Source organism: Nannospalax galili, unplaced genomic scaffold (genome assembly GCF_000622305.1).
Source record: "Nannospalax galili isolate Female #2095 unplaced genomic scaffold, S.galili_v1.0 scaffold118, whole genome shotgun sequence".
Classification (NCBI taxonomy): Eukaryota; Metazoa; Chordata; class Mammalia; order Rodentia; family Spalacidae; genus Nannospalax; species Nannospalax galili.
Genome location: NW_008340856.1, coordinates 989,381 through 1,000,821, shown reverse-complemented (window position 1 = coordinate 1,000,821; position 11,441 = coordinate 989,381). Strand labels below are relative to the sequence as shown.

At 48.1% G+C, this 11,441-nt stretch overlaps 1 protein-coding gene and 1 pseudogene across 2 annotated transcripts; one reads left to right on the top strand and one right to left on the bottom strand.

Moving 5' to 3' along the window:
• Positions 1-325: 325 nt before the first annotated feature.
• Positions 326-8,552, bottom strand: Prnd (prion like protein doppel). Of its 2 annotated transcripts, none has more exons than XM_008835894.2 (2): positions 8,497-8,552; positions 326-1,468 (listed from the first exon to the last, which is right to left on the bottom strand). In XM_008835894.2, the coding sequence occupies exon 2, from the start codon at positions 1,455-1,457 to the stop codon at positions 918-920; it is 540 nt and encodes a 179-aa protein (XP_008834116.1). In that variant the 5' UTR covers positions 1,458-1,468; positions 8,497-8,552; the 3' UTR covers positions 326-917. The 2 variants fall into 2 exon arrangements, with proteins under 2 accessions (XP_008834116.1, XP_029420717.1); XM_029564857.1 differs by lacking the exon at positions 8,497-8,552 and adding an exon at positions 3,365-3,456.
• LOC103736421 lies at positions 7,058-9,826 on the top strand (annotated as a pseudogene).
• The last annotated feature ends 1,615 nt before the right edge of the window (positions 9,827-11,441 follow it).

The following is an 11,441-nucleotide window of genomic DNA, read 5'->3' as shown; positions in this document are numbered from 1 at the left end:
GCATCAGAAGTAAACACGCAGCAGAACTTGGTGGCATGCCTACATAATCCCAGCACTCAGGAGGCCGAGGCCAGAGGATCAGAAGTTGAAGGCCAATCTAGGTTACACAGCAAGATCACATTTGAAAAAAAACAACAGACAAAGACACAAAAGTGGAATTTACAGTCTTTTTCTTAACTCCACAGACCATTGCTGGGTGAAGAATGGCAAACACCAAAACCTTCTTTTGAAAAAAAAAAAAAAAAAAAATCTTGATTCCTCTAGGAAGCTGGTCTTTGGGAATTGAGTGGCAATTTGTCTAGAGCTTTTGTCTAGCTTTGTTTCTACTTTAGTTTAGCTTCTTTGCTATATTTTAGATTCACTGGAAGGCTTCAGCATGCAGTTATTGCTCAGAATGCAGACTTCCACATTTCACTCCACACACAGGGGCACTTGGGCTTATGAGTGGTAAAGTGACCACGAGGCAGCTTGGGATGCACACAACAGAAAACCTGAGGGGAGACAGACTACATGGAATCCCGGGGCTGCCCCTTTCTAGCCACATACTGGCGAGCTACTTCCCCACTCTGAGCCTCAGTTTCTTCATCTACCTCTAATTTGGGAAATCCGGTGGAGTGTGCAGGAAATTCCCGTGTTCCTTCATTATTGCCCAGGGTAGCAGCCAGACACTGCTGGGAGTTGAGAATGAGGAAGCAATAGGCCAGATCTCACAGGGGTGCAGCCTGGGGGTTACTGGAACACTGTCAAATACAAACACACTGGGAGTACTGGGGAGGGACCTTTGGAGTGCCAATGAGTCACTCCCCTTTGGCACGTTCATGATGCTTGGGGGTTGGAGGTCGGTGGTAAGAACTGGGGTACCTTTCTCCACCTCTGCACACAGGCTCACCTTGGTGGCTACCAGCCTCATTGCCATTTTATTTGATGATGAACCAAATGAAACCCAGCAAGCAGACCATCACCGACTGGTCCACAGTGACCGGAAATCCGGCTCCCCTTTCAGACCAGAAATCGCAGCGCTTGACAGAGCAGAGCTCTTTGATCAGCCGCCACAGCACGCGCTGGTGCAGCTTGCTGTCCTGCTTCTCCCGCGCGAACTCCGCCTGGTTGGCCGCCTGCGTGGCGTTGATGCAGCTGGCCACCAGCATCTCCTTGGTCACGTTGACTTCAGAGCAGCCGTTGTAGTAGATCCCATCTGGGAACTGCCAGTAGTTGGCCTCATAGTACTTGTTACCTTCCGCTCCGAAGTCGATGTCCAGCTTTCGGCCTTGCTTAATGAAAGTTCCGGGTCGGTGCTCAGTCATGCGCGCTTCGGTGATCTGGCTGTCGCCGCTGGTCTGGGGCTTCCGGCCCCACTTGAACCTGTGCTTGATGCCTCTCGCCTTGACTGTGGAGAGGTGGCTGGCGAGCAGCACGCAGAGGATGGCCAGCCCCCATGCGCCGGGACGGTTCTTCATGGTGTGAGACTCTGCAAGAGAAAGACTGGACTGTCAGCCTCCCTACCCACACGGGCCTCCTGCCCCTCCCACGGACAGCAGAACATAATGGGATCCCAGGCTCCCCTTGCCCAGGGTTAACTAAACACGACCAGGTTTCTTTGCTTTTGCCAGGAATGACTCCCCTTAACCTGATCTTCACTGTTTGGGGACAGACAGTTAAGAAGCTGCAACCTGCAGGTAGAAAGCCTTTGATTATGCATGGGAAAATGTGCGCAGTGGAAGGCGGATCTTTGGTTCTTCTGAGTCTTTTCAAGTCAAGGGTCCCTGGGAGATTAAGAGCTGGAATCAAATGCCTCTGTCACCTCTGATCATAGTCTTCCTTTCTTATTTTCTATTGCCCGAAGCTGGCACAGTTTCAGACACATTCTGTTGTTTACCCTAACAAACTGGTGGTGGAGCCAGTGGCTGGCTGGAGAGCCTAAAGGGGTGATAGCCAGGAGGGAAAGGTAGGAGGAAGAAGGATAGACACAGTCCTGGACCCCAGTCACCATTACCGAAACTTGGTGTAGGCATGTTTTCCAGTTTCACCCCCAGGAGACGATGTGGCCCTGTTCATCCTTTTTACTGCACACTTATTAAATGTCAGCTACTGTGTCAAGCCCTTCTGCAACACGGTCTAACTTAATTTTTACATGGAGTAGGAGCATTATTATCCTGTTTTATACAAAGTTGTTCTGGGATTTAGAGATACCAAGTAATTTGCCTAAATCTGCACAGTAGTAGGTGGCCGACTTGAATCTGGCTTTGTCTAACACTGACACCATGCATCATTACCTGTACCCTACCCCTCACAATGACTTCTGTACAGACGCTGCTCATGGTTTGCACTGCCGGTGCATGAAGACCCCCAAGTCAATAAAAAACCAGGAACTGGAGGGATTGCAAGGGAAATGAGAAGAGGGGAGGTTAGCAGGGCTTGGGGGGCTGCCAAGGTAGCCCCAGAGTATCCAAACAGCTGCTGCTGTCAGGGACTCCACCCTCCTCCCAATCCATGCCAATTCTAGTAACCCATGACATCTGATTCCTAAACTACAGTGGCCATTGTGGAAATCCACTTCGAAGGCCAACATAAGGGCCTTTGTCTGTATGGATCAGGGACACAGAAAGGGCTCCTACAGCACAATGGGCCAAGGCTGTCACCTACATGATTTACTCTGGATCCTGTGGAGTGACAGAGCTGGGGGAGGCTGAAGCAGTATGCTTAGCCCTGGCACATCTCCAGTACCTGCTATAGCATCCCTTGATGCTTGATGTTCCTCTGGTGTGACACCAGTGCTTATTTTAAAAGCAAAACAAACAAAAAAACAAGCCAACTCCAGCCTAAGAACAGCCCCTGTCACCCCTGGAGGGCTCAAGGGGGTCTCATTATCCTACCCCTACTTGTGGGCATTGCCTGTCTTAGCCTTCAGGTAGGTGAAGCATCTAGCCTCTAACCCCTCTATCTCCAATTACAGTGAATTCAAACCAGCTATTTCCAAAGAGTTCTAAGCATAGAGCAAATGATCATTAGTTTCCCAAACAGGGACCACACCTCATGTCATCAGCCCATCCCTCTTGGCAAGAGAAAGCTTAAATAAGAGTAATAATGTAGATCTTTAAGAATGAGTCAAATATATATACAATATATTATATATATTAAATGGAGGCACAGATTTCTTGAGAAAGGACTTAGTTTTTATAGGCAAGGGCTTAAAAGCAGAACAACCCCCCCTCCCCAAACGGGCCAACTCTGAAGTAACATTACCCTGGAGCATCAGAGCCCAGGAATGCCTACCCGAAGCTATGAGCTTCCCTGCTTGGGACCCCTCCTGGAAGGGGAGCAGAGAGGTCACTGCAGGAGTTTGGTCAGGAAGCCCGCCACTTACTTTGGCTGTCTGCTACAGTGAGTCTCTGGAGCCTGGAGCCGGGAACTTCCCCAGAACACTCTCCCCAGGCCACCATCCAGCTATATAGGAGCTGCTGGGGGAAGGGGCCTCCCTGTCACCCTCCAAACAGGGCAGGTCTTCCCTCCCTGACAGGACCAATCAGAGTTCCCTGGCCACTCCTCCATCTTGGAGGTTGGAAATTCTCATTCCTTTTCACTGATAAAAACCACGTGAAAAATTTGAAGTTCAGAAAGGTCTGAGAACTACTTTTAGAATTGCAACTAGAGAATGCTTTCAGTGTCAGCAGCAGAGGGCATAAAGAAACCTGGGGGATACATCTGCCATCCTGCTCCATAGAGCAGCCTCTGACGGCAAAGGGGCCCCTTCCCGGCGGCCTGTATGGGAAGGGTCAACTCAGAAGGGCAAGCATTTGCCTGGACCCCCATGCCCTGTAGCTGGGGCCCACAAGGGTTTCTCTTGGGTAGTGGGGAAAACAGGACTAATGTGTGAGTGGAGGGACACATGTGAGGACTTCCCAGGACTTTGGGCTGTTTAGGATCCCTTAGGATGCTTGAAGCTCAAAGTTGGCCCTAGGGTCAAGAAGTTACAGACCTATGGGAGCCCAGGAGTAGAACCAGATGGAGCTGAAACCAACCTGGCGCAAAGGGGCTGAATGTTCCTGAGGGGTTTCCCTACTGCAGAATGCTCAGATTCAGTGGGGAGGAGAGCTAGAACTACCCCTCCTAACACAGGGACTTCTTGAGGTGCTCCGTTATGATCGCTACTGGAAAACAAAACAAAAGTGAGTTCTGGGGGGGGGATGATCAGCAGATGGCGCCAGAGGCGCTTACAAAGACTTAGCCTTTGGGTGAACCAGGTTGCCCCAGCAGCACTCTGTTGGTCTGGGGACCTCTAGCTGGGCCTTTCTGTTTCCTCTGCGTTTACTTTAAAAATGGTTTCATTTTCTCATCATAAAAGGATGTTTGCGTCTGCTTAGTGCTCTTTCTGTGCTCACGGACACACACAACACAACGCCACTTGTATGCATTATTTGCAAAATGAAGAGAAGAAAAAAACATTTCTAACATTTTACTATCCAGAGACAAGCATCAGTACAATTTTGTTGAATATATACATGTTTCAGGTCATAATTAGGGTCTGACGTGTTGAGCTGGAATAGACCCAGAATCCTCTAGTCTGGCAAGGTTGTACTAGCAGGTGGCAATACAGGCCGGGGATCCTTTCCTTGGTTCTGTGTACTGTGCCCCTGCCAGCACCCTCATCCTTTGTTTCTGCTTTTTTTTTTTTTTTTTTCTGAGTAAGGCTTTGCCCAGACGGTGGAGGGAGGCAGGGTTAGAGCTGATGAGGCTGCAGATTCCTCTTGATAGTGAACAAAAGGCCATTCTTAAAGGCACCAAGAAGTGTGGAGACAAAAATGCTGAGGAAAGAGGAACTAGAAGCTTCAAGCAAGACAAGAAAAGTGTGAGGCAGATGTGCAGTCTGTAGCAGCCCTGCCTCCCAGACAGCCCCCAGCCTGAACAGATGAACCACCAAGGTGCCGTGGCTTCTTCACAGGGGCCGAGACCAGAGCCGAGGCTATCATATCTCCTGGCCCTGACTGTGATGGGAGGACTACCAGGGGTAATGGGTACCAGGTGTGTCTGTGATATGGTTGTGCTTGGACCCTGGGGGTTATGGCATGCTACTCATGAATGTACAAATATCAGAATATCGCATATATTGATCAAGAAGCAACAGAGAAAGGGTGAGTTCTAGAATGCATAAATGGGTCTTTATTTTATAAATTCTTCCATTTATTTAGATCTGGGATTAGTTCAAGAGCAGTGAATCATCAAGGCATAGCCTCCAATGTCAAATAAACTTTACTTCAGAAAGTGTGGGAAGATCACGCTTTTTGCATTTGTGCCAAGGAGGGGAGAGAACAGGACGGGTTGGCCATGCTCTAGCACTAATGCAGCTGGTAGCCCAGTGATAAAGAAATAATGGAAATCCAATGTGGGAAGAAGACTTATTATAAAGCTGGATAGCTACCTAAATAGACGCTATTGTGTAAATGATTGTGTCTCCTTAAAATTCATGTGCTAAAATCTTAACCCCCAGGGATGAGGATGTAGATCAGTGGTAGGCCACTTGTCTAGCATGTGAAAGTGTTGTGTTCAAGATATAGCACAAAGGGAAAAAGAAAGAAAAGTTGTTCTAGTCTCCAAGGTGACATTAAGTGGGAGTTTGAGTGATCATGAAAAGGGACTCTTGAATGGAATCAGTGTCTTTGTAAAAGGCTGGGGAGAGCTGTCTTCTTGCTTCTGCCATGGGAGCAAGTGAAAGATGGGTGAATTTTGATTGTCGAATTGATGAAATGAAAAAAAAAAAACACCTAAAGAATTAGTGGTGCACATCTCTGGGGTTGTCTGTGAGGGTATTTCCAAAGATTGTTAGATCCTGAGGAGTCTGACCTAATGAATGGATTTATGGTCTGACGGATGCAGAATATTATAGCACTACTGGAAGGTGGCTAATGATAGGAGGGGCCAAGTTGGAAGAGATATCCTTGGGGGCTACGTTTTGTCTTGTCGGGGCCTGTTCCTATATGGCCCTCTGCTTCCAGGCTGCAGTGAGTTGAGGAAGCTCCTTCACCTCATGCTGGAGCTGCTACCGTGTAGCAGTTTCCGCTAAACTGAAACATTCCCCTTGAAGGAGGAGGCTTATTAGACTCAAGAAGCAAACAAAACTTACAAATATCAGAAAGCTGGAACTTAAAAGGTTCACAAGGCCCCTCCCCAAGACTATATAACCTGGAACCAGCTGCTGAGGAGACACTGACCGGTCCAGCTGTCACCCATGTTCCTGGGGCGGGCTTTCTGGTGATGCAGCTATCTTTCTGTCACCCATGCTCCTATAAGTAACCCTTCAGCCATACCTTTGTAATCACCCCAATAAACGCATTGGTTTACCAAACTACACTTGAGTGTCATCATGCCTTTGTTCTGTCACCAGTGCCCTATCTGGGGTAAATAGATATTTATTGTGTATCCTCAGGAAAAGGCACCTGAACAGGGACTGACAGAAGCAAAAATGAGTCGAGAAAGAGTGGTTGCATGGTCCCTACAGTGGGTGCCGATGCACGCATCTGAGGCTGATCCACGAGAGGGTGGAATGCCTATGGGAACAATCGTTATGTGGCTTTTTCCCCATGTGGCATGGGATGATGTGCCTCCTTGAGGTGGTTGCATGCTGCAAGGCTGAGCATGGTAGTACCGGCAAGCATGGCTGAGTGGTCAGAGAACAGAATGTCATTTGGGGGATATTCAGGTGTCTATCTTCAATGTGATACAGAGTGGCATGCCTCCTTAATGAACAGAGTCCACTGTGTGAATACTCGGATGTTCCGCAAACCTCTAATGAACTAGAGAACATATTGCAATCCCTACAAGCAGCACATAGGGGATAGGATTGTAAGCAGGCTGGTGGTATCAGTTGTGTGGCCTATATTGTACATGATAAGACATGCAGCTAAGGCTGAGTTTTCCTCCCAGAAAGAACTTGCCATTGTTAGGGAGGAATTGCAATGGGAAAAAGATATGTCATGTAGCCTCCACATTAGCCTCTAATTTGTCAAGCATAGAAGGAAAAAAGGGAGGAGATGGCAATGTTGGCTTGCCGTTTCTTAGCAGGATGCAAGGACAAGAGAGTACATGTAAGATCTATACTAAAGAGCCCTTTCTGGGGTCCGAAAATGTGGAGCTCATGGAAGAGTTGAATAGCAAGAAAGAAGAGACCAAAGTAAAGATGGCAAAAGACACCCTCATGCCCGACCTTTAATTCAAAGGAAGGCACGATCCACGATTCAACATGCAGGTGGGGGCTCTTAATCATGACCCAGCATAAAAACTATGCTTGGATTGGGAAGGACTTGTAAACAAGCAATTAAAGAACCTATCACAGCCTGGTTCATGAGGCTGTGGGATGCAGATGGGATCAGTTTGAGTACTGCGGAAACAGGAAAAACTGAATAATATAGCTACGCATTCCTCAAGACAAAAGCTGCATGATCTGAAGAAGTATGAGAGCATCAGTCCCTGATGGGCTGGCTCACACAGGGCACTTGATTATTGCCCACTGATGTCCTCATGAATGTTCTGAACTGAAAGACAATAGCAGAAAGACAGCCATTACTAGGGGACTGAGTGTGAGAGGAACATATTTGATGCCCAGTTCACCAAGTTGGATAGGGATGGATTCACAGGACAGTTCAGAGAGAGGCTGGCCCATGATGGACCAGGGGAATGGTTTACGTCTCTAGTGGCTTTGCTGAGCCCCGTGGTGGGGTGTGAACTTTAGGGGGTAGGAGAGGCTCTGGTAGATCTGAATGGTTCGCACCAGCACGTAAATAGGGTTCATAAACTGCAGAAGCAATCAAGAGGGAATGAGAGAAGGGCAAATCAGGTAGAGGTCTGTCTGACTCGAACACAGGCAAATGTGACAAGATTTGTGACACACTGGAGTTTCTAGGGAAAAGGTAACAGGAAGTGAAATGCTATGCTAGTGGGCTTCTGGAAGGCTTAAAAGCCTGACCAACAGTTCATGGAATACACAATGAAGGTGAAAAAGATGGACTTGACCCAGTTAAGTGCATCCACAACCAGAGTATGTGGTGTATGTTTCTTCCTCTAAGAATACAGTGTACTGGAGTGGAGACCATGTTTACCCAGTTCAAGACTCTTTCAGCAGACAGGTGCATCTAGTGGAAATGCACGGGCCATCATGCCGACCTGGGACCTGTGAGAACGGAAGAGCCAGCTCCAGAAGCAGGCACGGCGGGCTAGAGTGAGGCCTTGGGCCTGTGCTGGGCGGAACAGCACGAAGCAGCTCTGCTGAAACCATCTGGGGTGTGGACGTGTACAGCAGCCTGTGAGACCATCCGGAGTGGGGACATGTATGGCAACAGCACTGAGGCAGCACCAGGATCACAGGATGAGAACGTTAAGGACTTCATGAGAAATGACTGATTGTGGAGAGCTGGATGTCCTCTATCCATGCTGCTGTCCCCAACACTGCCCTTAAAAAATATATTTTCCCAGCACGTATGTAAGTGCCCCACGTGTATGCCATACCTACAAAAGCCAGTCGCCATGGCGGTGGCCCTGAGCTTCTTGTTTGGCTGAGCCGCTTTCGCTCGCTGCAGGTTCCCGACCCACGGGGTGGCGGCCCGACTCGGAGCGGGAGGAGGGCGCGCTGCGGGAGGCGAGGAGGTACTGGCTCCTGGGCGGACCGTCGGCCTCAAGCAGGGCCCCGCCCCGGCACCCGAAAGCGCAGCGGCTCCAGTTTCTCCTCCCGCGTTGTCGGGGGCGCAGAGCCAGTGCTGCGCGCCCCTGGCATCGCAGGTCGTTCGCTGGTGACGCCTTTCGTCTCCCCGTAGGCTCGGCGTGCTAACCGGCAGTTACCGTTCTAGGTGTCAGGTTTCCCGGCGGTGTATAGGCAGCTTTAAGCCGTCAGACGTGGCCCGGTGGCCTTTGCGGGCTAGAGGGCCGGGCTGTCCGTGATTTAGTCCGAGACTCGTCAGTCACCCACTTTGCTTCCACGCGTGGCTTGTGCCATTGGTTCTTTGCCCCAGCACCCTGAAAGGACAGAAAAAAGCAATTCGATTCCAGAAAATTTGAAGGCAAATGGAAGCGCCATGTGCCCGGCTCAGAACCCCGGAGCAGATCCTGTATTTACATAGGAGTTTGCGGAGCTCTGGTCTCTTCCCAGATTGGTACAAGGCTTTGGTGTCAGCACTGATGTTATCCGAAGGGTTCTAAAAAATAAGTTTGTACCCACTTCGGATCAAAAACTGAAGCAGGATCAGAAGGTCCTTGAAAAGGCTGGGCTTACCCAAGTCAGGCAGCTTCAGGGCTCTGGAGACTGCAGGCCACTCTTTGGCCCTTTGCTGATGCCAGAGGATGAAGCCTCATCTAAAAGTCAGAATCAGAGCACAGCTTTGAAAGTGGTAGAGTCAAATACTCCCAGTACAAATGCACAGAGGAGACAGAAGGGAAGGAATCGAGGACTCCAAGGCGGGAGGGACAGCTTGGTGCCTGCTGCTGCAGCCTTGGGTCCTCAGAGAGAGCGCCAGAAATGTTCCATCTACGATCCTGAGGCCACCAGAAGAGCTAACAATGATAGGTTGCCACATGATGAGAAGCTGTAAGAGTTGAAGGCAGGGGAACAAGATGACCAGAAATTTAGCAACAAAGTAGTACAGAGGGGGCCAGAGTTCTTGGACAGCAATGGGAACTTCCTGTACAGAATTTGAGCCTAGGCCTGGCTTGTGGAGATGTTCTATGAATAGCTGGGCAAATGTATTGAAACTTACCAAGATTTCTGCACATGGATTAGCCACTTCAGAATTAGAAGGGTTGAGCCTGGAATGTGGGCAGAAGAGCTACTTGGAAAAATTCAAGCTTCCTGGACCATTCCCCATCAGACCCTTGTGATCTTCAGCACTCATTCATCCTTGTTACCAGGGCTCTCAGTTGCAAACCAGTGTTATATGTGTTGTGTTACGAGTTTCTGTGATAACTGTGTGTGGGAAATGAAAATTTCCTCATTTCCTTCTTGATCACTAAACACCAACAGTTTGTAAACTGCTTACTCAATTGGTTTTCCTTATGTGCAAAATAAAGTAAAATGTAGCAGTCAAAAAAAAACCAAAAAACAAAAAACCCAGAAGAGGGTGTCCTATCCCCTGGAACTGGAGTTAGGGACAGTTGTTTGTTGCTATGTGGGTACTGGGAACTAAATATGGGTCCTCTAGGATCATTTCATGTTGCATTGAACCTTGCCAATGTTCTATTTAGTACTCCCTTAGCTGCCCAAGACCAGCTGGCACTTAACTGGAACGGATGATGGTAGGCCTTCAGAGATTTTTGTCCACCTTCTATAAAAAGATTTCATTATATAATGCTAACCCTTGAGTGCCTTATAGCTTTTTTAAAGCCCCAGGAAGGACAGTAAAGATAGAAGTTAAGGAGTTTAAATGAAGACTCGCTGCAGGAGTGGGATGGGGTACTTCCAGAGGTGCTGGGAAGGACTACTTCCCTGTGAGTTCTTGGCCACTTGCTGCCACCCCTGTTGATTGCATACCAGAACTTGATGATAAAGCCCCACCAATGAAGGCACTGGAAACTTTGTTTGCAGGATATGGAGAAATCAAGACAGGGCTGAACTAGAAGTTCTTTCCATGCAGGCTGGCTTTGATAGTGCTGTCCATGCAGGCTCCTGGGAGAGAATTGGAATCAACAAACCTGCTTGGCTATGGATCTTATGTGCTTCAAAAATAACACCTGCAGCAAGATGTGCTCATTGGTGCAATAGTGGCACAATGGTTATGGGTGTAACCAACTGGTTGGATTGTTCCACAGGAAGGATGATGCAACCTTGGAGTCATCCATGCTGCTGTAAGTCACCCCTTACCCACACTCCTCTAATAACCCTAATAAACTCACTGGATCACTAAGCTAGACTTGAGTGGAATCATTTCTTTGGTCTGTTGTTGGTACTCTGGGGAAGTACCTTTGCAGACCTTTGTTCAAGTCTCTTCAGGAAAAGTCACACAACAGGGGCCAAGCAATCATTGACCAAACCTTCTGAAACTGTGAGCCAAATAAATCTTCCTCGCTTATCTGTGTCAGGTATTTGGTCAGAGTGACAAAAAGTGACTAATATGTTCTCATCCTCCAGAACTATGAGAAATAAACTTGTGTTGTTTGTAAGCTATGTTGTTTATAAGACTATGGTACTTTGTCTTAGAAGCTCAATTGGGCTAAGATGATATATACAGTCAATTCCTTTCTTGAAGATTGATGTCCACAAAAATACACATATTGCAAAATACCACACCAAATATTTTTACAAACTGAACACGCCCTTGTGTCCTGCCCTTAGATTAAGAAACTGAATATTTCACAACCCTACAAGCCTCTGCATGCCTCTTTTGGGTCACAATTCCCTCCCCTATACTGACTACTATCTTGATTTCTACACCATAGGTTGTTTTGTATTTCATATAAGTGGCATA

Coding starts and splice junctions, on each gene's coding strand:
- Prnd (XM_029564857.1), bottom strand. CDS start 3,440: ATGGTGGCCTGGGGAGAGTGTTCTGGGGAAGTTCCCGGCTCCAGGCTC. Junction 1,469..3,364: donor CACTGTAGCAGACAGCCAAA/GTAAGTGGCGGG, acceptor TTTCTCTTGCAG/AGTCTCACACCATGAAGAAC.